At 38.2% G+C, this 26,225-nt stretch overlaps 1 protein-coding gene and 1 long non-coding RNA gene across 9 annotated transcripts in view; one reads left to right on the top strand and one right to left on the bottom strand.

Annotated features, from left to right (window-relative positions):
* Positions 1–26,225, top strand: part of LOC110257242 (uncharacterized) — a 179,266-nt gene that overhangs the window by 124,448 nt on the left and 28,593 nt on the right. For both annotated transcript variants that reach the window (XR_002339602.2, XR_014831022.1), the window contains exon 2: positions 18,145–18,251. This is a non-coding gene — a long non-coding RNA (uncharacterized LOC110257242). The remainder of the gene's footprint in view (positions 1–18,144; positions 18,252–26,225) is intronic.
* The window catches only part of SGCD (sarcoglycan delta), a 1,031,224-nt gene continuing 1,025,268 nt past the window's right edge, over positions 20,270–26,225 (bottom strand). For 6 of the 7 annotated variants that reach the window (XM_021076527.2, XM_085001529.1, XM_021076526.2 and 3 more), the window contains one exon: positions 20,270–24,899. In XM_021076527.2, the coding sequence (XP_020932186.1) occupies positions 24,726–24,899 (174 nt within the window). In that variant the 3' untranslated portion in view covers positions 20,270–24,725. The remainder of the gene's footprint in view (positions 24,900–26,225) is intronic. The other variant, NM_001144123.1, reaches the window with a different exon arrangement.

Raw genomic sequence — 26,225 nt, forward strand, 5'->3', positions numbered from 1 at the left:
CATGACAGTAACAGAGCCAGTCTGCGAACTAGGTGATACTATTATTTGTAGATTGAATTTGCATTTCTTGCATAGCAAGTGTGGTTGGAGAACCTGCTCCTGTTTGTACTGGTCCTGACAGTTTCTTCTCTCCTGTGTTTCCTTTGCTCACTTTCTTTTTACCTGTTGAATTGTCTTTTACCTTTTAATTTACGAGTTGCTCACATAATCTTGATACCAGTTTTTTGTTGAGTAAATACTTTTTAATATCTCTTTTCAGTCTGTGGCTTGTCTTTTTACTTTATTTTGGAAATTATTTGTTACATAGAAGTTTTAAATTTTAAATGAATTGATTTGCAAGTGTTTTGTTGTTACCATTATTTAAGAAATCTCTTTTATCCTGTTGAAGGAAAAACCATATTCTGATCGTTTCTGCTAAATGTGTTTGCTGTTCCCATTCAGATTTTCATCCATTTAAAATATAGTTCAGTGGATAAGCAATGAAGTCCTGCTGTATAGCACACTAATCACTTGCGATAGAACATGATGGAAGATAATATGAGAAAGAGAATGTATATATAAGTATGACTGGGTCACTGCTGTACAGAAGAAATTGACACAATGCTATAAATCAACTATACTTTAATAAAAGAACTAAATATATATGTGTGTATGTTTATGTGTGTGTATGTATATATGTATATATATGGAAGTGTTCTGAGGTGTAAATGTAATTTGATTCTATTTTTCCATACAGGAAACAGTCTCCCCAGCATCATTTACTAAGTAAACCATCTTTTCTCACCAGCTTGTAATGTCAGTTTTGTCATAGTCCAATTTTCATAGATGTATGGATTTGCTTCTGGGCTCTCTGTTCTGTTCCACGGGTCTACTTGCCTATCTCTGGCTCAATAAAGCCCTATTTATTTTTATTTATTGATTTTTTTTTAGGGCTGCCCCCGTGGCATATGGAGGTTCCCAGACTAGGGGCTGAATCAGCTGTAGCCGTGGGTCTACCCTACAGCTCATGGCAATGCCAGATCCTTAACTCTCTGAGCAAGGCCGGGGATGGAAACTGCGTCCTCATGGATACTAGTCAGATTTGTAATCTTTCTGCTGAGCCAGGAGAGGAACTCCAAGCCCTATTTTATTTGTAATGGCTTCGTAGTAACTTTTTCTCCCTGCAAGGTAGAGTTCTTCTGACTTACTATTCTTCACAACTCTTTTAGATATTCTTGGCTCCTTAATCTACAAATTTTAGTATCACCTTATCAAGTTCCATGACAAACTCTAGGATTTTTATCAAAAGTACATTGAGAATGAATAGATTACTTTGGGAAAAATTGCCTATGCCATGATATTGAATCTACCCCTGTACTAACAAGGAATAACTCTCCATTTATTCAGATTCTTATGTTCTGTGATAACATTTGGTCATTTTCTTCAGATAGGATTACTATATTTTTGGCGAGATTTATATTTAAGTAATTCCCAGATCTGTTATCATGTTAAATGGGATAGTTCGTCCTATTAAATTTTCTAATTTTCTTTTGCTAATATAGAGAACATTCATTTTTATTTTGTAATCATGTATCCAGGAAACTTGCTGAACTTTCTTACCAACTTTATCAAAAATTTACTTTGAAATTATTTTTTGTAACCTATTGAATAATCAAATGCTTTCTCTCTCTCTCCCTTTCTCCTCTTTTTTTTAAAGTTAGTTTGGTGAGTTACATTGGTTTCTTTTTAATTGTTAAAGCACTTTTTTTTACACCTGGATTAACTCCATCTGATCTTGATATTTGCATTTTCATGTATCACTAGAATCAATTTGCTTTTTAAAATTGAGGTGCACTTAATATAATGTAAACTTTACCATTTATACCATTTTAAAATATAAAATTTAGCAGCATTTAATGCATTTACAATGTTGTGCGAGCATCACCACTATCTAGCTTCAGAACATTTTCACCACCCCAGAAGGAAACCCTGAACCCATGAAACAGTCACATTCTATTCCCCCTTCTCTTTCACTCCTTGAAAACCATTGTCTACTTTATGGCCATATGAATCTATTTGAACATTTCATGTAAATGAAATCATAAAATGTATGTTTCTTTGTGACCAGCTTCTTCCATTTAACATACCATTTTCAAGGTCCATCCACGTAGCACTATCTATCCAAGTTTTTTTTTTGTTTGTTTGTTTGTTTTTGCTATTTCTTGGGCCACTCCCGCGGCATATGGAGGTTCCCAGGCTAGGGGTCGAATCCGAGCTGTAGCCACCGGCCTACGCCAGAGCCACAGCAACGCGGGATCCAAGCCGCATCTGCAACCTACACCACAGCTCACGGCAACGCCAGATCGTTAACCCACTGAGCAAGCACAGGGATCGAACCCGCAACCTCATGGTTCCTAGTCGGATTCCTTAACCACTGAGCCATGATGGGAACTCCTCTATCCAAGTTTTTGATGGCTATGTAATATTCTATTGTTGGCATCTACTGCATTTTTCTTCTCCATTCATTTTTGATTGGCACTTATGTTGTTTCTATCTTTTGGCTATTGTGAATAATGATACTATCACTTTTTGCGGTACAATTTTTATTTGAACACTTCTTTAATTCTTTTTAGTAGATACCTAGGATCGGAATTGCTTAGTCATATGGTAAGGATATATTTAAGGTAATATGGAACTGCCAAACTGTTTTTGACAGTGGCTGTACCATTTTACATTCCCTTGAACCATGTAGGAGGGTGCCAAGATCTCCCCAGCTAGATTTGTCATTTTCTGTTTCTTTGAGCATGGTCATTTTCGTGGGTATGCAGTGGTATTTTATTGCGGTTTTAATTTGTATATCCTTAATGGCTATAATGTTGAGCATCTTTTTATGTGCTTATTGGTGATTTTATTATTTTCTTGGAGAAATGTATATTCAAGTGTTTAACCCACTTAAAAATAACATTGGTGGTTTGTTTTTGAGCTGTAGGTTTTCCTTATAATTCTAGATACTAGGCCCTTGTCAGATATATGACTTATAAACATTTCTTCTTATTCTTTGGGTTGTCTTGCTACTTTCTTGATAGAGTCTTTTGCATAAATATTTTAAATTTTGATAAAGTCTGATTTATCTTTTATTGCTTATGGTGCCATAGAATTATAAACATTTTGCTAAGAATTTTTGCATCTAATATCATGATAGAGATTGGTCTGTGATTATTTTTCTTGTACAGTCTTTCTTATATATTGAAAATAGTGTGCTGACCTCATAAAAGAATGAAATACCTTCCTATAACTAATATTTTCTAGAAAGTTCTAAAAAATATTGAAGTTATTTCTCCCTTAGAAGTTTAGAAGAATTCACTGAGACTTCTTGGTAGGAAGTTTTAAAATAATGGATTCAATTTCTTTCAGAATTTCTTTTTGTCAGCTTTGGTAGATTGCATTTTTGAGGAATTTCTCTTTTCATTCAGAGAGTCTAATTTATTGGTATAAAGTCATTCATAATATCGTCTTATGAAGTTTTTCATGTCTGAAGACTCTATAGTAATTACTTTTTCTTTAAATATTGTTAATTTGTGTTTTCTCTCAATTAATTTTATGAGATTATAATTTATTAATCTTTTTAAAGAAATAACTTTTAAGATTTTTCTCTGTATTTGCATTCTACTTCTTTATTTTTGTTTTTACCTTTTTCCTTAAGTTTAAATTGCTGTTTGCCTTTTTTTTGTTTGTTTGTTTTTAGGGCCGCATCCACAGCATATGGAAGTTCCCAGGCTAGGGGTTGAATCAGAGCCACAGCAGTGCAGGATCAAGACGCATCTGCAACCTACAGCTCACCACAGCAACACTGGATCCCTGACCCACTGAGCCAGGCTAGGAGTCGAACCCACATCCTCAAGGATACTAGTTGGATTCATTTCTGCTGTGCCGCAATGGAAACTCCCCGATTTACTGTTCTTATTTTAACTTCTTGAGGTAGATGCTTAGATATTTAGATTTTTGGCTTTCTTTTCTTCTGTTACATGCCATTAAGATTTATACATTTCTACATAGACACTGTTTTACCTATAGCCAGCCACCCTCAAAATTTTTAATAATAATTTTATTGAGAGAGAAATCACAAAGCACAAAATTCACACTTTTGAAGTGTACAGGTTATACATTTCGTACATTCACAGAGCTGTGCAACCATCACCATCATCTAATTCTGGAATATTTTAATTACCCCAAAAAGAAATTCCATATACATTAGCAATTACTCTTGATTCACTTTTCCCCCAACCCCTGTCAACCACTGACTGACTTCTGTTACTAACAGATTTGCCTATTCTGGACTTTTCATATAAATGGAATCATGTGGTATGTGGCTTTTTGTGTCTTGCTTCTTAAATTTAGCATAATTTTTATCAACATTCATCCATGTTGTAGCATATATCAGTGGTTCATTCCATTTTACTGCCAAATACTATTCCATTGCATGAATACATACCACATGAATTTTTTCCATTGGTCAGTTGATAGACATTTGGGTTGATCCTACTGCTGACTCAGTCATACAGTAACTCTGTGGTTAATACTTTGATAAACAAAGTGCTTTCCAAGGTGCCATCCTATCAGCAACGTGCGAGGGTTCCAGTTTCTCCAGCTCCTTACCGACACTTGGATTGCCTGTTGGCTGTAGCCATTTCATTTGGTGTGGAATGGTATCTCATTGTGGTTTTTGGTCTGTATTTCCCAAATGACTAATGATACTGAACATCTTCTCAAGAGCTTCCTATTCATTTTTATATTTTGTTAAGAGAAATGTTGATATGAATCCAATAGCCATTTTGTAATGAAATTATCTATTCCTTGTTCATTTTTTCCCTACTTTCATGCCTTTTTTCTCCTATGGTAATTTTTCTCCTTCTTTGAGTTTATAATTTGGTAGTTTTTCCACAGAGGCCTTTTAGAGGTTTCCATTATCTCTGTCATATGTGTGTGTGTGCGCGCATGCATACACATAATGTATATATTATGTATTTGTATATACATAATACACATATAGTGTATATAGCATGTGTACATTAATTTTCTCTTGATCTATATCTAATGATAGCTTAATTGCGTAAACCATTTTATCCTGATAATTGTTTTCTACCAAAACTTTAAATCATACAAACTGATTATTGTTATCTTCTTGTGGGTTATAACATTTTTTTCCCTTCTCAGATAGTTCTTAAAATTTTCTCTTGTATGGGATATCTGAGTTTTATTTAAATGTCTCTTTATAAGTTTATTTTCTTTATCTTGCTCAGTATTCTGAGTACATGTTAAAATTTATTAATCTTATTTATCTTTTATTCTAGAAAATCCTTAGTGTACATATATTTTTTTAAATATTCCTTCTTCAATATACATTCTATTGTTCTGACACTCCAATTAGACATATATTGGTCCCTTTCAACCTCCATCTCCATCCATCTCTCTTAATACTTCAAGAATTACTCCTTTTCATGCTGCACCCTAGCTTAAGTCTTTAATAGTAATGTCAAATTTACTGATTCTCTTTTTGACTGTATCCATTCCAGAGTTTTCCATTAACTGTTTACTTCAATCAGTGACTAATTTTTATTTCCAAATGTTCTACCCGACACTTTCATAGAAGTCTTTTCTTTTTTTTGCTTCATATCTGTTTTTATATTTTAAGAATGTTTTAATTTTGAAGATAACTGCTTTTATGAAAGTCTTTTCCAGACTATTTTAAAATGTTAGGTTCATCTGGACAAACTTTTAAAATTGTTGACTTATTGCTTGCCCATCTTAGTATTTGGTTTATTCATGTTTCAAATTTTTTCTCTCTTAGTTTCAGATTTTTGTTGTGGTGATTTTCTCTGACTGAAATGATTTTTTTTAATCTGAGTTGTCTAGGACCTCCCAAAGCCCTGAGTCCAGAAATAGGTTTTATATTCTTGCTAAATCTTTTCCCCCAGGGCAACATTTGGGGAATTTTTGATAATTCCAGGTGCTTGTAATGAGGCTTATCTTTATGCTTTCTCTTTATGCTGTAGGCAGGGAGCTTCTGATTACCTATTAGGCAGACAGCTGTCAACTGCAGGCTTTTCTTTTCTTCTTTCAGCCTTTCTTCCCAATTTTTAAGCAGTGAGTGTATTGCTCTCAGGTAACCTCTGCCTGCTGGTCCTGAGATTAGAAACTCCAAAACTTTAATCTCACATGCTTTGAATTTTCATCAGTTTCTGCATTACACTGTATAACCTGTTGTAGAGTCCACTTACTACTTTTTATATTTTTATATTTAACTTGGGCATGTGTTTGGATTGAGTACAGGTGTTAAAATGTAAACTCAATACATCATCTTAAGTGGATGTTGAAGCGCAGGAGTCTCTGCTGAAGTGCTGGTTCTGGTCCTTGGGACCCAGGCTTCAATCTTTAGTATGACATAATTTGGTTTTGGAAATTTTGGCCCCTCCCTGGAATGGTGTAGTGTGAAATGTCTGCTACTAGTGACCTCGAACTTCTGTCTCATTATCAACCTCACAACATCTCTGTACTCGCCCTTCTTGTTCGCCTCAGACACACTCCCTATATCCTGTGTATTTTTCATTACAGTCCTTGATGGTCAATTAAAGAAGCCAGCCTTAGTACCTGTCTTCTTAGAGGGAAGGATGATATTCACACTCTTTCAGCAGGTAAAAAACAATAATTACATTCCATATGTCTAATTCACAGAAGAAAATGAGGAAAAGCACAGCACTTGAATGTTCAGTCTTTCTAAGTAATGAAAATAATGACCTGCCACACTTTTCTAAGAACTTTCTGTTTCCTCTGCTGGAATGCTCTTCTCCTAGTTATTTTGCATGCCTGACTTCTTCTCATCAAGTCTCATCTCAGATGTCACCTTACTCAGGGAGGAGTTTATTTCATTGCATATTTTCACATTGCCCCTTCCTACTAGATTGTAAACTCTGAGATGATGGAGACCATGCCTGCCTTGTTTATTATAACCCCCAGACAGCTTGAAGCATGGCAAGGATTTAGCACATACTCATTAACTCTTTGGCTAGCGAATGGATGACCTAGTTCTGTCCCATTCAGAATTGGTCGCTCAGATGATGAATAGTTTACGCAGCCCTATGTGAAATCACCAGGTAGGAGGACTAGTGGAGATCAATGGACACCTTTGTTTTACAGAGAAAGGAGGCAGGCTTGTCACAGTCATGTAAGTAACTAATGCTAGACAGGAAACAATAGCACTTGGCTTTGAAGCCCCTCTCACACAGTTGGTGCTCAATAAATATAAATGCACTGATCTAGATCTGCTTCTGCTGGGTATATACACTTGGATAGTCATTAAGTCTTTCTGGGACTCACTTTCCCCATTAACAAGATGAAATGCACTTCCTGCTTATTTTATAAATGTACTGTGACAATTAAGTGGGATAGCTTAAAAGGATTTTTGACAATTCATGTGAAGACCCTATTGGGCAGAGGCAGGAAAAAAAAAAGAAGCATAAAAGAAAGGTCCCTGCCTTTTTGCCAGCTGTGCTTATTGTAGAAAGAAAGATTGATGTCCAGGGGCTGGGGAAAGAGACAGAAGAAATATAGTCAAAGGTGCCAAGGAGAAGATATGAGGAAAAGTTGTCTGGTGGTATAAACTTACCATTGTGGTGGAAGGAGCTGGGTGTGGGCCCTTTCTGTTTCTCTGTGGAAATGTGTTTGTAACTATCAGAGTCTTGGCAGAGCTGTCAGAGGAATAAAATCAGTAATGCAAATTTTGAAGCCCATGTCAGAGATCTGGCTGGGATACGGTAAAATCACCAAATTTTTACCAGAATGGAAACCAAAGACTAAGGATTTGTGAGTGCTTAGCTTTGTTGTATGCATTACTTATTGATAAGTTCATATTTCTGGAGTCATGTGGATGTCATGAAGGCAGACCGGGTGCCTGAGCCACCTGTGTTTCTGGAAGGAACTAGGATGGGTATATGGCTCTGTGTAGCCACTACCACACTGTTGGAGTGTGGACTAGAAGTAGATGGAGTCAAAATGGAGAAATAGCGACTGGAAAACCTACTGATTTGACACCAGGAGGTACATGGTGACCTTTTTAGAGATCAGTATCATATTAGACCGTGGCACCAGAAACAGATTGGGGAGTACAGGCAAATTAAAGAATTGACTATCGACTGTTCTCAGGAATTTAAGTGGTGAATATTCTTGAGGTGGGCAGGCTCCAGAGATCAGTTTGGGTCTGCATGTGTTACAGGGGAGATCTGAATATGCTGGTAGGAAAAATGTAGCAAGATCCAGGGAAAAAAAGGAAGAGACTCAAGAGAAGGACTATTTCTTTTTTCAAAGAAAAGAGTAAAGTGTACACACCACGTTACAGAAAACTAAAGCTTTTCTTTCGTTTCTTTTTCCGAGTGGGGATGGATGGAGGTTTTAGGAATGCAGACTGTTGAGATCAGAATTTACTGTCATTCTTGATGAGGGAAACTGGCCAAAGACACAGGCCTATTTGACAGCAAACCAATGCCCTTCCTCAGTGTTTGTACCCATCAATCTATGTTAAGCTTTTTTCTTATTAAGGAACATAATTTTCTTGAAGAATACTCATTTGGCTAGAGAGGGAAAGACTAAGGAATATAAACTAGTGGGGTCAGAAAACAATATTTCATTGGTAATTAGCTTTTAAAGAGTAGAGAAGAACCCCTGGGGTAACTGTCTAGTACTGGAGAAGGGATTAATTTTTCGGTTCTAAGGACCTTGGTGGATTTTGGCGTCTTTGCTAGAGAGAAGATGTCAGATGTTGAAGGAGGAATCATGAATTATAGTATCATGGGAGCTGAGGGAAGTGGAGTATGAAGCCTAGAAATCATGGGAGAAATGGATTCCAGATGTATGAAACCACTCAAAATTAGAGAATAAAAGGTCTAACTTGACAGAACCTAGAGTGTGGAGGTGGGAAGAAATTGAGGAAGTTTGAGGGATGAGAGTAAATGCAGATACCTTTGATTAGAAAGAGTGTCCAAGGCTGGACTACATCAATTCTTACTGTCAAATTCCAAGTTGTGGTAAAAGTTTTCTTTGAGTTCTCCAGGTCTCTTAAAAGGGTGGAGGGTTGGGGCCTTCCTCACCTGGTCCTTCCTTGAAGTCCAGTAGGGTGGGCAAATTCTTACAACCCTGGTGCCCAAAGAGAGCTTAGATGTGTGGTCTCTTCTTTGATGTTAAACCTGAAGTAGAGCTTTGTAACCATCACAGGGACCAGAAGGACATTTTCAAAGACCTCATTCTTCTGTGAAATGGATGGAGAGACCACCTTCAATCCCTGGGTATTCTCTGTGTTCAGAGGTCTTTTCAAATTTGACCCTTTGGTAGACTGCAATAAATGGACTTAAAATTGAAAATTAACATTTTTTGGGGACTAAGCTTGGCAGTGACTTCATTTGCCAAAATTAGTGATCACAAAGTCACTATACTTAAGAAAGTTTAGGAAAACAGAAATAGGCAACCATACTTATAGTGCCTTAATAACATAACTTAAAATGATCAGTCCTTCCTTTTCATCCTTAACAATACATTTATATTTTTTTCGTACAGCTGCAACGAGCTTTCATGGAATTGTAAGTCTTTTTGACTTATTTAATTTACTTATTTTTGTGTTTTTAGGGCTGCGCCTGTGGCCTATGGAGGTTTCCCGGCTAGGAGTTGAATTGGAGCTACAGCTGCCAGCCTACACCACAGCCACAGCAACACGAGATCCGAGCCATGTCTTCAACCTACACCATAGCTCATGGCAATGTGGGATCCTTAAGCCACTGAGTGAGACCAGGGATCAAACCTGCATCCTCATGGATCCTAGTCAGATTCGTTTTTGCTGAACTACGATGGGAACTCCTTTTTGACTTATTTTAAATGTGACGTTGTCCTATGGTTTCCAAAATTATTTTAATGTTTATAATATTGCATTGATTGTGCCATGGTTTATTTACCAACTGCCCCTATTATGGGGAAAAGACAATTTCCAAAATTAAAAACAAAACAAAACAAAAAACACTATAGTAAACAATTTTGGGTCTATACAGTTTCCTTAGAGATTATTTATGGAGTCAAAGTATGTGTTATTAAGTCTTTTATATAGAAAAAGAGCAGGTACTAGTTTTTTTTGAAAAAAGGTTTATTATACAAACTTAAACTCAAGAATGATAATAAGAAAAATGTACCTCAATACCACCATCGAAATAAATCAGCTTGCTTCATTCAGTTTCCATATAAGTCTTGATTCAGGTCTGCACATCATTTCACACACTCAGCATTATATTTTGCCTTACTCTATTAAAATCCTCACAACCCTTTTTAAAGACAGCATAATATTCCATAAAGTTGAACTAACCATGACCTAATTAGCCTTCCCTTTCAATTGGTCAGGTAGTGCTGCTAATTTTTCCCATCTTTAAATCCTACTTCAATGTTTATCACTTTGGATAGCCACTTTTTCCTATTTAAATATTGTTGCTAGAATGAATTTTGAAGATGGAAGAGCTGTGTCAAAGGGTATGAACATTTTATGACTCTTTAAAAATATTAGCCGGTTACTTTTGAACACATACACCAGTGTTCACTGCACTAGTGTATGGATGTGCATTAGCTCACCTTTCCTTTCTCATAGGAAAGGGAGGAAAACTCTTGTTTTTCTTGAAAAGTGACTATTCTCCATTACATCATCCACTGACTTAGAAACGATGAAAGGATGCATGTTTTTGTTTGTGTGGATTGAATGCTTACTATTTATTTACTTAGTGATGCTTTAATGGTTTTCTTATTAATTTGCTTGAGTTCCTAAAAGCACTTTTTTTTTTGCCATTTTTCTGGGATTTTTTTGCTTTTTAGGGCCTCACCTTTGGCATTTGGAAGTTCCCAGACTAGGGATCAAATTGGAGCTGCAGCTGCTGGCCTACACCCCAGCCACAGCAATGCCAATCCTTAACCCACTGAGCAAGGCCAGGAATTGCACACACGTGGATACTAGTCAGGTTCTTTACCTCTGAGCCACAGTGGGAACTCCTGCCATTTCTCTTATTTACTGCTATTATTTTACTCTTTTTGAAAGAGTTATCTGTGTGTGGTGTGGTATAGTGTAGGGGAAGCAAGAACCTAGAGAACTGCCTATGTTATTTTTCCCCTTGGTGATTACTTTTGTCAGTTTTCCTCAAATCATAGATAGGTTGCTGGTCAATTTCCTATTTTTTTTTTTAATATTTCCCACAGCTCTTCCGCATTATGCTGTAATTGGCCTTTTTGGATCTCTGTCCACTTCACTAGCCTCTTGAGATATCCAAGGGCAAGGGGTATGTGTTAGTCATTTACAAGAGACACACGCTGAATAGATACAGATGGACAAAGATATTTAACTCTGACTCACTGGAGGTATTTTAAGGTAGAAATATGAAGCTTCCCCTTCCTACCTTCACCAAAAAGTTACTGATCAGTTTTCCAAGTAATGATCAAAAAATCAGTAGCTTTTCTATTGGTTTGCAAGGGCATTCCAGCCACCTGCCTCCCTGGCACCATGTACTCATTACTATTATTATTATAATGAGCTTATTAAATAAGCTCATTATTGCTTATTTCATATCTGCAGCTGTTGGTTTCCTTGTCAAGATTGCCCACCCATGAGCTGAATGAGTGCGGATATCACCATCTTTTTCCTGCTGTCCATTTTGGGAGGGCTTAAGAATCAGTGGTAGACTGAAATGATGCACTGATGGAAGACACATTCTTAAATTCTCATGAGTCTGTTTCTGGGTTTTCTATTCTGTTCATCCATTTCTATTTGGGTCCCTGGCCCTTGGCTGGGCCTAGGTGGTGAAGTGATGAAGAAGCTGTGCTTTTGTTCTTGAGCCCAAATTCTACTAGCATGAGCAGAAGAATTTATAGGTTGCTTCCGTGCAACATAAGTTGCTAGAGAGGTATGTTCAGGGTTCCCTGAGAGACCAGAGAAAGCGCTGCTTGGTCCATCCAGACAGCAAGTCAGAGAAATGGTCTGAGAGAAAAGATGTGTGAACCAGATCTTAGAGAGTGAGGAGGGGGTAAGTCAGACAAAGGAGAGGGTGTTTTCTTGGAAGGGAAATAATGCCAAGTGCATTTGATCTGTATTTGTGTTTTTGAAACATTGCTATCATCTTTATTGCTATTTTGTGCTTTTAAATAGTCTGTTAGCTTGGCATCCTTTAGGTGGCTTTTTGTATGGAAAATTCCTTGATTTAAAAAATTGTTTCTAATAATTTAGAATTATTTTATTTACTTCCCAGAAAATTTCTGTTGGAATTTTGTTAAATGTATAAATTAACTCTAAGGAAGACAAAATCTTTATCAACTTTAGTCTAAGCGTCATTCTCTTCATTTTATATTTATCTCTTTCAAAATTTTTTTACAATTTTTAGCATAGCAGATGTCATGATAGATTTTCCTTATGAATAAATATGTACATGTGCATTATATATAAAATATGTGAGTAAATTAATATTAGAAAAGTATATCTTGAATAGAATTTTCTAAATAAAACTATTTTATTTAAGAAACAAGCACTAACTTTACTTTGAGCTAATTTGGGCTAATTTAATAAATTATACATCATCAAGGTTTTCCATTTTTCTTATAAGGAAATAACATGTTGCTATAACATTTAAAATTTTATATGTGTGTCTCAATCTTGCTCTCATGTTTTTCAATATTTATCCATAGTTTTGTCTTAGATTTTTGTTTTCTATTTTTTAAGATGTAGAATCTAGAATTATTTATGCCATCTTACATTTACTGTTGATTTTTGTTCTTTTGTTGATTATTTTAGAATCTTAAGCTGAATGCTTTATTCATTTTTCTCAAATAAGTTTAAATGCTTGCATCATCACAGAAGACTGCTGTGGTCAAAATGCATAATTTGTGGTGTTTTAAATTCTTTAAATTGGGTTCCTTTCTCAAACAACACATTATTTAGGGAATAGGGAATTTTTTTCAAATCTGAAATTCTCAAGTTTTTATGTTAATGTAAAACATATCATCCATTTCTACTTTCAGTACTACTTTCTGATAAGATTTTTTAATTTTATCTTTATTTTCTTATTTTTTTGCTTTTTAGGGCCATAGCCATGGCATATGGAATGTCCCAGGCTAAGGCTCAAAGTCGAGCTGAAGCTGCCAGCCTACACCACAGCCTCAGCAATGCAGGATCTGAGCCCTGTCTGTGACCCACAACACAGCTCACCATAACGCCAGACTCCCAACCCACTGAGCCAGGCTAGGGATCGAATCTGTGTCCTCATGGATATTTGCCGGGTTCATTATTGCGGAGCCATGACAGGAACTCCTGAAAAGTTTTTTTAATGTTTTCATTTTAAGATTATTTTTGTATGATCATAGGACAGAGAAGTTTCTTGGATGCCGTGTGTAGGGGTGGATGTGTGTGTGTTATGTACATATGATTTTTTTTAAGCTTTTCCAATTTGTACATTATAAAAAAGAATAATTAAAAATTGCCCATTTCAGTTATTTTTGTCAACCTTATTCTTATATTTCAAAGTTTGGGTTTTGGGGTTTTATTTTTTACCTGTTCTTTATAATAATTTAATTATGTATAATCACCAAGACAGGATCTTCATCATTATACATTGTTAATCTTCAGCTCTCCTAACAATTTTTGCCATGAAATCTACTGTAAAGATCTACTGTTTTTCTTTTTATTCAAGTTTTTAATAGGGTAATTTTTGCCCACCAGTTTTTTTTTTTCTTTTGGTCTTTTTTTTAGGGCCACACCTGGGGCATGTGGAAGTTCTCAGGCTAGGGGTCGGATCGGAGCTGTAGCTGCCAGTGTACACCCCAGCTCATGGCAACACCTGAGCAGGGCCAGGGATCAAATCCACAGCCTCACAGGTACTAGTCAGGTTCCTTACAGCAGAACCAGGACAGGAACTCCCCCACCAAGTTTTTGAATGCAACTCTTGACTTGGTCTTTTAATAGGTTGAAACAAATGGTTTTATAGTTTCTTCCTTCATTTAATATCGCTTAAGTTTTGACTTTCCAAAGTGCTTACTTCCTGTTAAAATATCCCACCCACAGTTCGGAAGATTTTATTCTTACATCTCATATGCCCATTTTAAATTCTAGTAGGCGTTTCCATGAACTGTCTGACAAGGATTGTATCGTTAGGTTTATTTACTTGTGCCAGTGAGTCTCAAGGGGTGATCCGCTGTCTCTCCATTGATGGGTCATTAGGGTCTTCGCTGGGGACTCTAAATTGATTCTCAAGGGCAAGTGTTCAGTGCTATTGAAGATTCTTAAAATTTGGCATTCACAAACTAAAACCAACCTGCCATTAGACCTCACTGGAGAAGCTTATTCATACTTGCTGTTCACAAGTTCTTTCTGAAATGGTTTATTTCTCTGCACTCTCACCCCCATTCCTCACATCTTTATCCTGGGATCTTTTCCTCTGATGAAGTGGGCCTTGGTTGCTAATTGAACTACAGAGTTTTTACTTTTTTTTTTTTTTTTTTTTTGCATTTTAGGGCTTCACCGTATTTCGTGGCATTTGGAGGTTCCCAGGCTAGGAGTCAAATCAGAGCTACAGCTGCTGGCCTACACCAGAGCCACAGCAACACCAGATATGAGCTGCATCTGTGACTTACACCACAGCTCAGGGCAATGCCAGATCCTTAAACCACTGAGTGAGGCCAGGGATTGAACCTGCATCTTCCTGAATCCTTGTTGGTTTTGTTACTACTGAGCCACAACAGGAACTCCATTACATCTTTTTAAAAGGAGTCAAGTTGGAAGAAATGTAAAAGTTGCTAATTTATTCCTATTGGCCACTTAAAAAAATTCCTCCCAGGGAAGAAAACAAATAGAACTTTTTGTAGCTACCTGGTATTTCATCTGCTTTCTAATTCTGCATCAACAATGATGTCAGTTAGTTTGACTCATCAGCAACAGCCTTTGCCTCTCATGAGTGTTTATCATTTCATTTGTGCTATAATATGCTGTTCACAAATGCGTCAGGTCATGTGAATGGTGATTTCTCTGATTTCATTTTTTTTGATGTAGGTTTTTTGTTTTTTTTTTTTTTTTTTTTTTTGTAAGTTTTCCCCCCAAAGGGAAACCAGGTAATAAAATTACTGCATTTTCAAAGTTTCACCTTGCCTATGAATAAAACTTTTATTATAACCTTTTACCTTTTGAGGATTCTGTAATGTTGCTTGTGTCATTTGCAGTTAGAAGGTAAATTTGACAGGATGTAGCCTACAAGGAAAGGGTAGTTGGGACTGCACACGGCTTCTGTCATGTATTGGATAGGTAAACTAGTCTTAGATTTTCCTAGACAAAGAAATAACCTCACTGCCTTACAATATAATTATGAGAATCTGTTCAGATATGTCATTATTCCTTTACAAATGCTAAAAATGAATAGAAGCATTCTAAGATCCCAGGCTGTTACGTAAACAGGTGAATCATAGGCCAATGTAGGATTAGAAAAGAAGTCAGAACAAATTATCGGGTTGGTAGGGGTTCAAGGAAGAACGATAAGGGCTACAGAGAAAAGATGCTATGGGAATGGGATCCTGAGGGATGATAACCTGTGACAAGGTGGTGCTACATGGAAGGGCATTCTAGGTGGATGGAATAGTATGTGCAAAAACTTGGCATTGTCGAAGGCCAGGAGAAGTGAGGGGCTCACAATAAAGGATTGACTGTGGCGTGTTCTACCACGATACCTTTCTCTCATAAACTGTCCCCATCTAGGGGATCAGGGTTAAGGCATTCTTCAGAAGAGGATGAATACTGGACCAGGGATAGACAGTTGGCTTAATGGTGGCTCATCCATAGGCTGGCCAGGAATGCTGAAGCAGCCTGACTAAAAATGTTTTACCTCATAGAGACGAAGCAGACTGGCTTCCTCACTGATTTAGAGAGGAAAATGGTAAACTCTGGCAAAAACAGCTTCTGCAGGTCTTTAGGAGAGCAGTGGTGGGTGATTATTCCCTTGACCTCCAGGTCCTGGGGTCTCCCCAGTTCCACGCCACGTATTTCCTGATAATAAGCCCTCTTTTATAAAGCAGCCTGCATGAATCTCTTCCTAAAGACCACTGTGGCTTAACTAACATCTTAGGCTACGGATCAAAGAGATGCAGAAGAGAAGATAATCCAAAAATTTTTTTCTGTGGCAGAGTCAACAGGAGTAACTGATTTATCAAATGTGAGGGTGGAATTCCCTGAAGAAGTGGACAAGGGTGCTTTCCTTCTTACCAATCATTATTTTTATTAATATACTTTACAAGACTGCAGTTGAAATAATATTAAATACAAATTTTTTTATACAGAAAGTGTAATAAAGTTAAAATAGTTCCTTGTAATCCATAGCATTATTGCAATGCTTACAAAATTTTTGCATAGAGTGTGCAAGGATTGATGTTATTCAAAACAAAACTAAAAAGCTCTTCTTAATATCACACCCAAACCCAGAGAAAAACCAAACAGAACCAAATTAAAAAAAAAAAAAAAGAATCCAAAGGCTGAACTCAGTTGCTTTATAGGAATGGAGTTCCTTTTTCAAAATCTCCAAGCAAATGGGACTTTTATGACCTTCTCTTTCCTGTGAAGAGCACCAGGATCTGGCTTCTCTGGGAGTGATAATTTAGCCAGCTCAATGACGGACAGTCCTCTAGCTTTTCCTTCTCAATCATGACCTCCTTAAGAAGTATCTTTCTGCTGCCTTGTGGCCTTAAAAAGGGAGAAACTTGCCTGCGGAGGTGGTTCACAGATGAAAAACTGTTTCCCCCCTTACCAAACACTGGATAGAAATTAGGTTATTTTTGTGTCCATCTGAAATTCAGGGTTGCTAGTGCTTCCTTCTGTGTGGCCAGGGTCTTCCCTCTCTACCAGAGAACCTGATTTGCTGGCTCTGGTTATTTCAGTTCCATAAGATGCTTCAAAGGTACTCATCCCTGGTTTTCCATTTGGACACATCCACCAGTAAAAGAAAACCCTTGAATGACTTACCCTAAGACAGGGTCTTTGACACTTTTTAGCTCATCCCTTTGCTAAGATTTAGGGCATAGCTGAGCCACAGGGGCATGACAGGACCCTGGTTGGTCCTGGGCTTGACTGTGACAGGAGCATTGAGAAGCTCTGGGCATAGCCATTCAGGGGCTTAGACATGCGCTATTGAGAAAGCACAGAAAAGCAGGACGGACCCCACCATCTGCTCTGGGTTGGTGCAGGTAGGCAGCAGGCCCTTCACAAGGGCAGACTGGTTTAACCTGTTCCCATGTTACCTGGCTCTGTGATTCTCCAAAATTATTTTAGGTATTTTAAGTCGAATAGATCAAACCTTGATCCATTAGCTTAGAAGATGAAAGTGCCCCAAAGCCACCAAGTTATAAGGAACTTCAGATGCACTCATCTTCTGCCCTCTCGTTGAGGTTGCCACCAACCTCTTTGCTGAATCTAGGACACCAGTGTCCAGTGTATAGGTTCAAGGTTAAAGGGTGCCACTGTTGAAACAAGAATTGGCAAGGGGGTCCTATTTTCAACTCAGATCAATGGGTAGCGATGGCCTGAGTGCTTTGGTGAGAAGAATTCTGCACAGGGGAAGGGTTGTGGACCATTCGTGGTGACTGACAAGGTATAGGGTATGGGGCTCAAGCCATTACCCCAGGACCCCTTTGAATCCTGAATGTCTTATGCTACTTGAGTCCCTGCTATTCTTACTTGTTTTGGAGGGAAATAGGGACGGTGAAAGCAATCTTGTTCCTTCTCTTTGATTCTTTCCTTGACTCTTGCCACAACTAAAGGCAGGATGTAGGATAACCAAATGGTATCAAAGACCTCAGCTAAAATAAGACATCTGTCTTTTGAAGTGAGGTATAGGGCAAAGAGAGGCATATGAGCAGAAATACTGATTTGTTGAGCCACATCTATAGATCACTGAAAATTAAATTTTTTTCTTAAATGTAAGGTTGACAACCCAGGCATCTTCTAATTTGTAAGGACAAAAAGCCTGACTTAACAAGAATCAGAGCAAGCTAATCTCTTCTTCTTCTTTTTTTTTTTTTTTTTTTCCTTCCAGATGCTATTACTCAGACAAATCTTCTATATTTTCACTGCAGGTATCTCTACTTCAGTACAGGATGCTGTCACAGACGAGAGACAACAAACAGGAGGGAGATCAAAGTTTTACAGCCTCATCCACCCAAGAAGGATCGTCTAGAAACTGGTAGGAGACACTTCTTAACAGCTCAAAAAATAGCTTAGCATGTTGGCAACTTCACAGCAGAGCGGTTTGGACTTAGACCCACATTTCAGCTCTGCACTTTTTTAACAAGTGGCTTGGAGCAAGTTTCCTAACTTTTCTAAATCTCAGTTTCCTCATCTGTTGATAGGAACTATAAGGGAACCTAACTCAAAGGCTTGCTTTGAAGATGAAAGAAGTGACTGCATATAAAACACTTAGCGTAGTGCCTAGCACATAGTAAGTTCTCAATGAATATTAGTTAATAAAAAATTATTCTTATAGTTGGAAAATAGAATCCCACTCTTACCACATCTTAGAGCAGGCTCTGGGTCCAAAGAGACCTCTTTGAATGTATGCCAGATTTTGTGGGTGTGATTCTTTTGGGGGAGAAGGTTCAAAATTTTTCTCAGATTCTCCAGAGAACTTATGACCCCCCAAATGTTAGGACCTCATGCATTACATAAATAGGGAGCTAAAAAAGCATCAGTGTTCTCTTTGTCAACAAATAGCATTGTCCTGCCCTCAGACAACCCTTTGCTATACTGTTCCTGTGTAATCCAATAGATTGGCTTGGAATTGATGAAATCGGAGCTCTCTCTGATGTCACCAGAATAACTCAAAATGTAGAAGTAGCTGCAAAGACACTGGAAGAAGGGAAACTACTAGACCAGTTTAGGAGTGCAGAGTAGATTTTAGGTAAGATAGAGGTTTCCTTTTCTCTTCTCCCCAAGAAGGGAACTTCCTGCTTGTTTAATTGATCTGACCTTAGCTAATGTTCAGCAATGAAGCAGAATCTTCTCTTTCCCTGATAAGGGTGTCCACATGCCTAAGGCATGTGGCGTTTTGGAACACTATTCTGGTTTCCCATTGCAGCTGCTGGATTGTAAGTACTTCTTGCGTACAGCAACTTTTCCTCTGTTCATTTGCTAAGCTGATGGAAGTGGAATTGATATCACCATTTGTTGGGCAGAAGTTAAGCATTGCTGTTGGTATGTTTGAGACTGTTTACTGATGGATTTGATAAAATCATTAATGCTGTTATGATATCACATCTACTGTTACATCCTGTTGAGCTGCTCTCTCTCTCCCTTTTTTTTTTGTCCCAAGGGAAGATGCTCACTTTCTACTCTGTCAGTATCTATAAAAGGAAGGTGGTGGGATAAAACCAAAGAAAGTAGCCCACAGAGCATGGGCCACCCCAAATGGGATGTTTTCTTTTATCCTTGTGCTCTAACAATACTCAAAATGAGGACCTCCCACAAATAACTATTTTTCCTTGGCCATTCAGACTTGCCTTGAGAAATTTCAAGGACTCTATTATGAAGAAAGCTTTTAAGAACTGTAGAAATCACATTGCTTTTGAAAGTGCCAATGCGAGTGGTGTGCTCTGCTGGCTGAAGCAGCAGGCTTCAGAGTGCTTTATCTCTTATCAGCGGTTTAGCTTTGTGAATGAGAAATTCAGAGGCAACTGTATAATTTTAAATTCTGATTACCACAAAGAAAGAGATGTATCTGACATCCCAGTGCAGTGGCTTTGACTATTTTAATGGAAATATGCTGGAACTGGGGGAGCCTTCTACGGAGGAGAAAGTGATGAAAGACCCAAAGAGAGACATTTTTATCTTTGAGATAAAAGGCCTGTTTTCTAAGGTTGTTTCTTTTATTATGACTTTTTCCCCCCACCTGCTATGGGGTGCACTATGCAAATGTATCATTCTAGGAACTGCTTCCTTAGCCTCTTTGTGCCTGAGATTTCCTGGAGCAAGGGAAAGAGAGGACACGGTCTTGTTTACAATGTACGTAAGTGAGAGTTTCACCTTGCAGAGAGCCTTAAAAATAAGGATCAGTTGGTTAAATGGATCTGTGTACCTCCTTGATCCAGACACCACACTCCCTTTTGCCTAAAATAAACAAAAGCAAGATATTCTCATGTAGCTGCTCCTGTGAAGGGGAATTTAATCCTCTTTTAGTCGAATCTAGAGGAAATGCTGGAGGACTCCTTTAACTGACATTGTGGGTATTTTTATTAAAAAAAAAACAACAAAAAAAAACCAAAAAAAGGAATATTCATACTTACAAAGAATCATTCATAACTGATGCTGTTTTAACCCTACTGAATATGAGTATAAAGCTCTGGATTAGCAATAGAGATGCTGACTGAAGAGACAAGTCTCTGGTAGAAACCTGCCTGACCACACAGAGGCAGAGGTGGTGGAGCTCAAAATTGAGTTTTTTTTTTGGGTACTCCTACTACGCTAAAGAACAAAGACCTAGGTCCTTGGCAACAACATCAAAGTGCCAGATTCTGATTCTCCCCCTCCACGCCCAACAACAGTTTCATGAAAGAATTCTTTTATGTTTTTTCTTCTTTCATAGTTTAAGATGTTTCTTCAAATATTTCTAATTATTTCTTGGTCCCACCAACCCTTTAGGCCTGATGTGGTCGTAGGAAAGCAAGGTCACTGGAGGTGTGGGTAACCCAAGGGATGGATGCCAAGAAGATAAGTCAAAACTATTCTTTGCAAGACCATGGAATGGGCATCTTTCTGGAATATGGGAAGATGGGATGGAAACCTCTAGGTAGAGTTTCCAGAAATAGTCTCTTCAGGAAAGAGGTTATAAATTTAAATCAAAGGATCCTTGCTTCACCTCTTGTCACACAGTGACGCTGACTGGAGGAACCACCTATGTATTAGGAGTCCTAAAGAAAACCTTTTGTGGATCATAGCTTTCGTCTTCCACTAAACATTTCCCTAATTCCATCCTTCCTGTTTCTGAGAATCCTATGAGCCTATGTTTCTTAGACGAGTGGATCTCTTCTACACCAAACTGTAAGTCAGACCATCTTCTAACCATGTGTTTATATTGCCAAGCACACATGGAATGTAGGATTACCTAGGCTGCTGTCTGCTTTCTCTCCTGCTAGGTCCAATACAAATGAGACTACAAATGACCTCTGTGTCAGGGGTCAGCAAACTTTTTTTTTTTTTTCTGTAAAGGACCAACTAGTACCTATTTTATGTTTCGTGGGCCAAGAGGTCTCTGGCACAGATACTCAGCCTTGCTGGCACAGTATGCAATCAGCCATATATGACATGGAAATGAATGGATGTGGCTGTGTTAAAACTTCATTTATAAAAACAGGTGATGAGTTCCATTTGGTTTAAGGAAGAGTTTTCTGGTCCCTGCTCTAGAGTCAAGCCTAAAGCAATCTTTGGTCTATGGTGCTGGATATACAGTGAAAATCATGCAAGAGAAAACTAAAGGAAATCACAAGCCAATTCAAGTTTACAGGATCTGTCCCTTGGGTAACAGAAATATAAAGCTGCATGGCAAGTTTCCAGTCAGATGCCACTGTAAGGGCTTTTGGAAATCTCCACCATACTCTGGTAGTTTCTTAAGAGTGAGTTTTACAAACTATTGAGCAGATATCCAATAGAATGCTATTGAATAATCCAATAAGGGCTAAACTTATTTGGAGATCAACTTTTAATTTATAAAACTTTCCCAAAGAGTAGGAATGTACTAAAACTTCTAGAATATAGAAAATTCATTTGGACTCTCTTATGCTGCCCACTGCTTAATATACTGAAAGATGTGATTGTCTAGAAGATATTATATAGAAAGATTAGAAAGAATCTCATTTTTTAAAATTAAAAGTTAGCAGATTTTAATGTAAAAGGGATTTCTTCCCCCAGAATTCAGGTAAAATGTTTTCTCATGACCATGGACAGATACTCTAGTTGGAAGAATTGGGGAAAAAAAAATGTACATTGAAAGACTTAATATGCACTTACTGAAATCTAAAGTCTGAACAGAAATATATAATTAACCCATGTCAAACATCCTGCTCATTACCTGGGATAGTGTGGTTACTTAAGCACAAATGAAAATCAGAATTTTTTCATCATGTCTGTCCACACAGGTGCTTGATTTCTCTTCTTGGTTGCTAGCATTCTTTTTATTCTGTTTGTGATCTGATTACCTATAGAATTAAATTTTGCGAGTGGGATCACACAAGTCTTTTTTTATTGGCATAAAACTCCCCAGGTGCTGATCTCAAACTTTTGTATAATAATTAGAACAAAATTCTATGAAAGAGTTTTAGGGAACTTTCCATTTCTTTGTTATCCAGAGGATATGTACTTGACATGACTAAGTGCAAAGATGGTCTGTCTGCTTCAAAACAAAACAAAACACAACAAACAAACAAACCCTTGTCTTCAGTTTTATCCACCAAGGATGTCATAGCTACTACCAGTGATGGGAATGATAGTGGGTAAATGCTCCCGGTTGACAGGGCAGGGGGGGCCTTTCCTGGCTTGGAAAAACCCTGGGTGTGGTATGTGCAGATTCTGGCAGTGTGATCCTGCAGGATAGAAGTAGTAGTGATCCAGAGCAATTGGATATATTTTTACAGTTTTCCTTTTTAGACCCTAGTGCTGCAAATGAAGAAATCTTAACAGTCTCACCCTTGAACAGCTCAATTATTTTACAGGGAGACTGAGCAAGAGTGACTGGAGGGAGCCAGGGGTCTGGGAGACAGCAGGGCTCCTGGTCAGGTGAGAACCATTCCCCCTCCCTCCATCACTAAGTGACTAAGTAAACATACAGCTTGCTTTTCCATCCAATGTGTGCAAACCTCCGCCTGATTCTTGAGTGTCATCTCAAAAATACCAAGCCTCTTGTTCATTTCCTATGGCAAATCTCCCCTCTGCTTGTGAAGTAAGAAAAAGTAGAACCTTGTTGAGGAAAAAAAACAAAGGCCATTCAGGCCACCAATATGACTTCATTTAGGATTGTGGGGCCGCTGCTTAGCGTATGGCATCCGAGACTGTCTAGGCCAGTTGTGTCTTCGATTCCTAGATGTGGGTTCCTTAAGGGTCCACATCTGTCAGCCACCTGGTCTACCAGCTTTAAGATGCCCCATCATTATTAAACCCTTCCCCTCCAATCATTCAAAATAAACTACAGGTGACAACAAGATAAATAGGATGTGCTTCTCCTTGCTGAGTGCATTGACTTAAGGCATAGGCACATTTCCCCCTCTTTGAACAGAGATGATGTAATCCCCTGTCCCAGCACAAGAGCTGGCCAGGGTGACCCTGGAGCGTGATGATGAAAGTGGAGTGATGAGAGGTAGCTGATGGCGGGAATTAGGGAGCTGCTTCTACACATGCCAATGTGGGTACTGCTGAGCCCCAGGCGACACAGTGATGCTAATAAAGACACTTGACTCAGTCTAGATTAACTTCCTGGGGGCATTTCTGGGGGCATGTGGGCCTTTTGGTCTGTGATTCTTGGGTCACTATTCTCAGAGAAAACAATGGTAAATTGAAGAAAACAAATATCCCAATACTGAAAAAAATACATAAGAGCCTGGAAGACACAGTTTGTGCATGCCTTTAAAAATAAGTCATGTTTCTAAAAGACCTACCAAGCCCAGAAAACGTGCTTAAAAATGATGTGGTTCTGTTTGCCACTCTTTGATTTCCACCTCGGAATAGCTTCTCTCTGGAGTAGCGGTTCTACTCAAGGATTCTGATTGGCCTGATTATTTTGGGTAGGAGTCTATTGGACCAAGTCCAAAGTGAGGACGTAACAGATTTTGAGCCATCCCCCCCTCTAAACAGAGACATATTGCCTATTTATTCTTTATCTGTCAGGCCATTGACTAGCTTTCAGCCGACTTAGGAGCAGCTGTTATCCTATCTTGTGCTGATTTACAGCTCCTATTTTGACTGTGGGATATGTGAGTTGGAAGGAAGTAAGCTAGAAGCAGTTGGGTGGCAGTTCAAACTTTGCTAAAATTCATCCTTCTAATTTATCCAACTACAAAAGTCCCAGGGCATTTGGCTGCAAAAAAGGAGAAGAATCATTTGAGTTCCTATGGCTGACTTCTCGGGCACTGCCCCATCCCTACCCCAAAGAGAGAGAAGTTGGCTAGCTGCGCTACAGCTAAAAAAGGAAACTAGTGTCTGTTTTGACTACAAGGGTCTTGGCCCTGGGGTGTGCCTTGCAAATTCCCGCCATCACTTCCTTGTAATGACACTAAAGGAGGAGACAGGCTGTCTATCAAACAGGTAGGTGAATATTCAGTGAATGTCAACACACTGTGTGATTCTGAAGGGTCTGGAGAACAGTGGGCCAGAAGTAGCATTTTGATTTTGTCATGGACGTGGTGGGGTTGGGATGGACATGACAGTGGACATCACAGGGTCACCCATGGTTCCTTTTGTACTGAAACCTCATTTTATACAGAGGATATATATATTTATTTATATATATATTTATATATATTTATATCCACCCACACGCACACGCACGCACCCACGCACACACACACACAAAAGGTCTTTGATAGGCTTTCTGTGTTATAGTAAAAATAGCTGGCAGCCAGGGTCTAAAGCCAAAAAAGGCCTTTATGCTGCGACAGTGTCCACTATGGATAGTCTCTCACAGGCAGACACTTGTGTTTATCTGACAAGTGGAACCAGTTCCTGCCTGTGACAGGAATAATCTCCCGTTGGCACAAACGCAGATCTCGAAGACCTTCTGCCTCGTTCCCGCGGGTGTGTAGGATCCGTGAGGCAATCTGGGTAGTTTGATTTTCGCAGCATCTAACTTAATCTAAAAAGAGTAAACAGGAAGGAAGAGTTAGAGCCTGTCTTTTATCCTCCTGACATTCTGACACAGTGAATGAATGTTCAATTGCAATTGAACAGGCGCCTACTATGTGCTAGTATTTGTAGGCACTGGGAATTCAGAGAGGAACAAGACCAATGAAGTCCCTGCCCAACCCCCAGAAGCTTGTATTCTAGCCAGACACTGTTTCACTGACACCATCACGTATAGGCATTTTGCAAAAGTGCAACACATGGAGTGCGAATGGATTCCTAGAGTGAGGTAAATGTGGAAATGCCAGGTTAACAATTGTCTTTATCATGAGACGTCTCAGACCCTAATTACATCTGTGTGCACGGTGGGGCTTCAAGAATATGCAACACTCTCCAGTCCTAAATGATTGTTAGGATTTTTATAACTAATTCCTCCAGAGTTCAGATTCTGATAGCTATAAACTGCATCTGTGATGTAGACACTGCTTTGAAATGTGTGTGATGGGGAGTTTGCAGCTGTCTGCAGAGACATTTTTGATAACTGAAAGGTCTATCTGACTAGATCTTTTAAAACAAATATAGCAAATGCCAAGCCAATCAAAAGGCAGGCTTGGTATACAGAGGCAGGTCGAGACGGATAACTTCCAACTACACATAAAAAGTGGAAGAGAGTTTTGCTTTAAAAACACATTTTTCCTCTTGTTAAAAAGAATTCTTAAATATAAAAATTCACTTATGAGAATGATGAAGCCATTTTCAAAATTTTGCAGTTGAATCATATATTCTTTGGGGATTTGGCTTATTTTGCTTGCAAAACTACAAGCAGCTGTTTTGTTCACCGAAGTGGGTTTTGCATCGGGGTAGAGAATGAATATTTGCCACCTTTTCATCCCTTCAGCTTTTATTGCCTAGTTTTGACTTGTTCTGATTTGGGAGAGCTATTAGATCTGGCTTTTCTGTTTTCAATGGAAGTATAAACAAGGTACACTATAAAAATGACTACAAGTAAAAATGACTACAAGTAAATCTCTTTACACAGATGTGTGTGATATACAGCTTAATTATAGCAGCCAACTAAATCTTATTTTAAGAGAGAGAAAGTTTGGAAATAGCATTCATTTTTACAGCCATCCTTCTAATTCTGGTCTTGTAATACGTGCTGTTACATCAACACCTTACAAATGATGAGTCATAACTTTTATGTGCTGTGGGTTTGGCTTAGAGTTGTGGTGTTCAACATATTTGTTCTAGAAATAGAACCTCTGATTGGCTCTTTTTTTTTTTTTTTTTTTTTTGCATATAAGGCAGGTTGACTGCAGTGGCAAAGGGAATGACGTTT

The sequence above is a fragment of the Sus scrofa genome, chromosome 16 (genome assembly GCF_054392235.1).
Source record: "Sus scrofa isolate SSC_HxYL_T2T_F1_AM1 chromosome 16, Sscrofa_HxYL_maternal_Yorkshire_Landrace_v2.0, whole genome shotgun sequence".
Classification (NCBI taxonomy): domain Eukaryota; kingdom Metazoa; phylum Chordata; class Mammalia; order Artiodactyla; family Suidae; genus Sus; species Sus scrofa.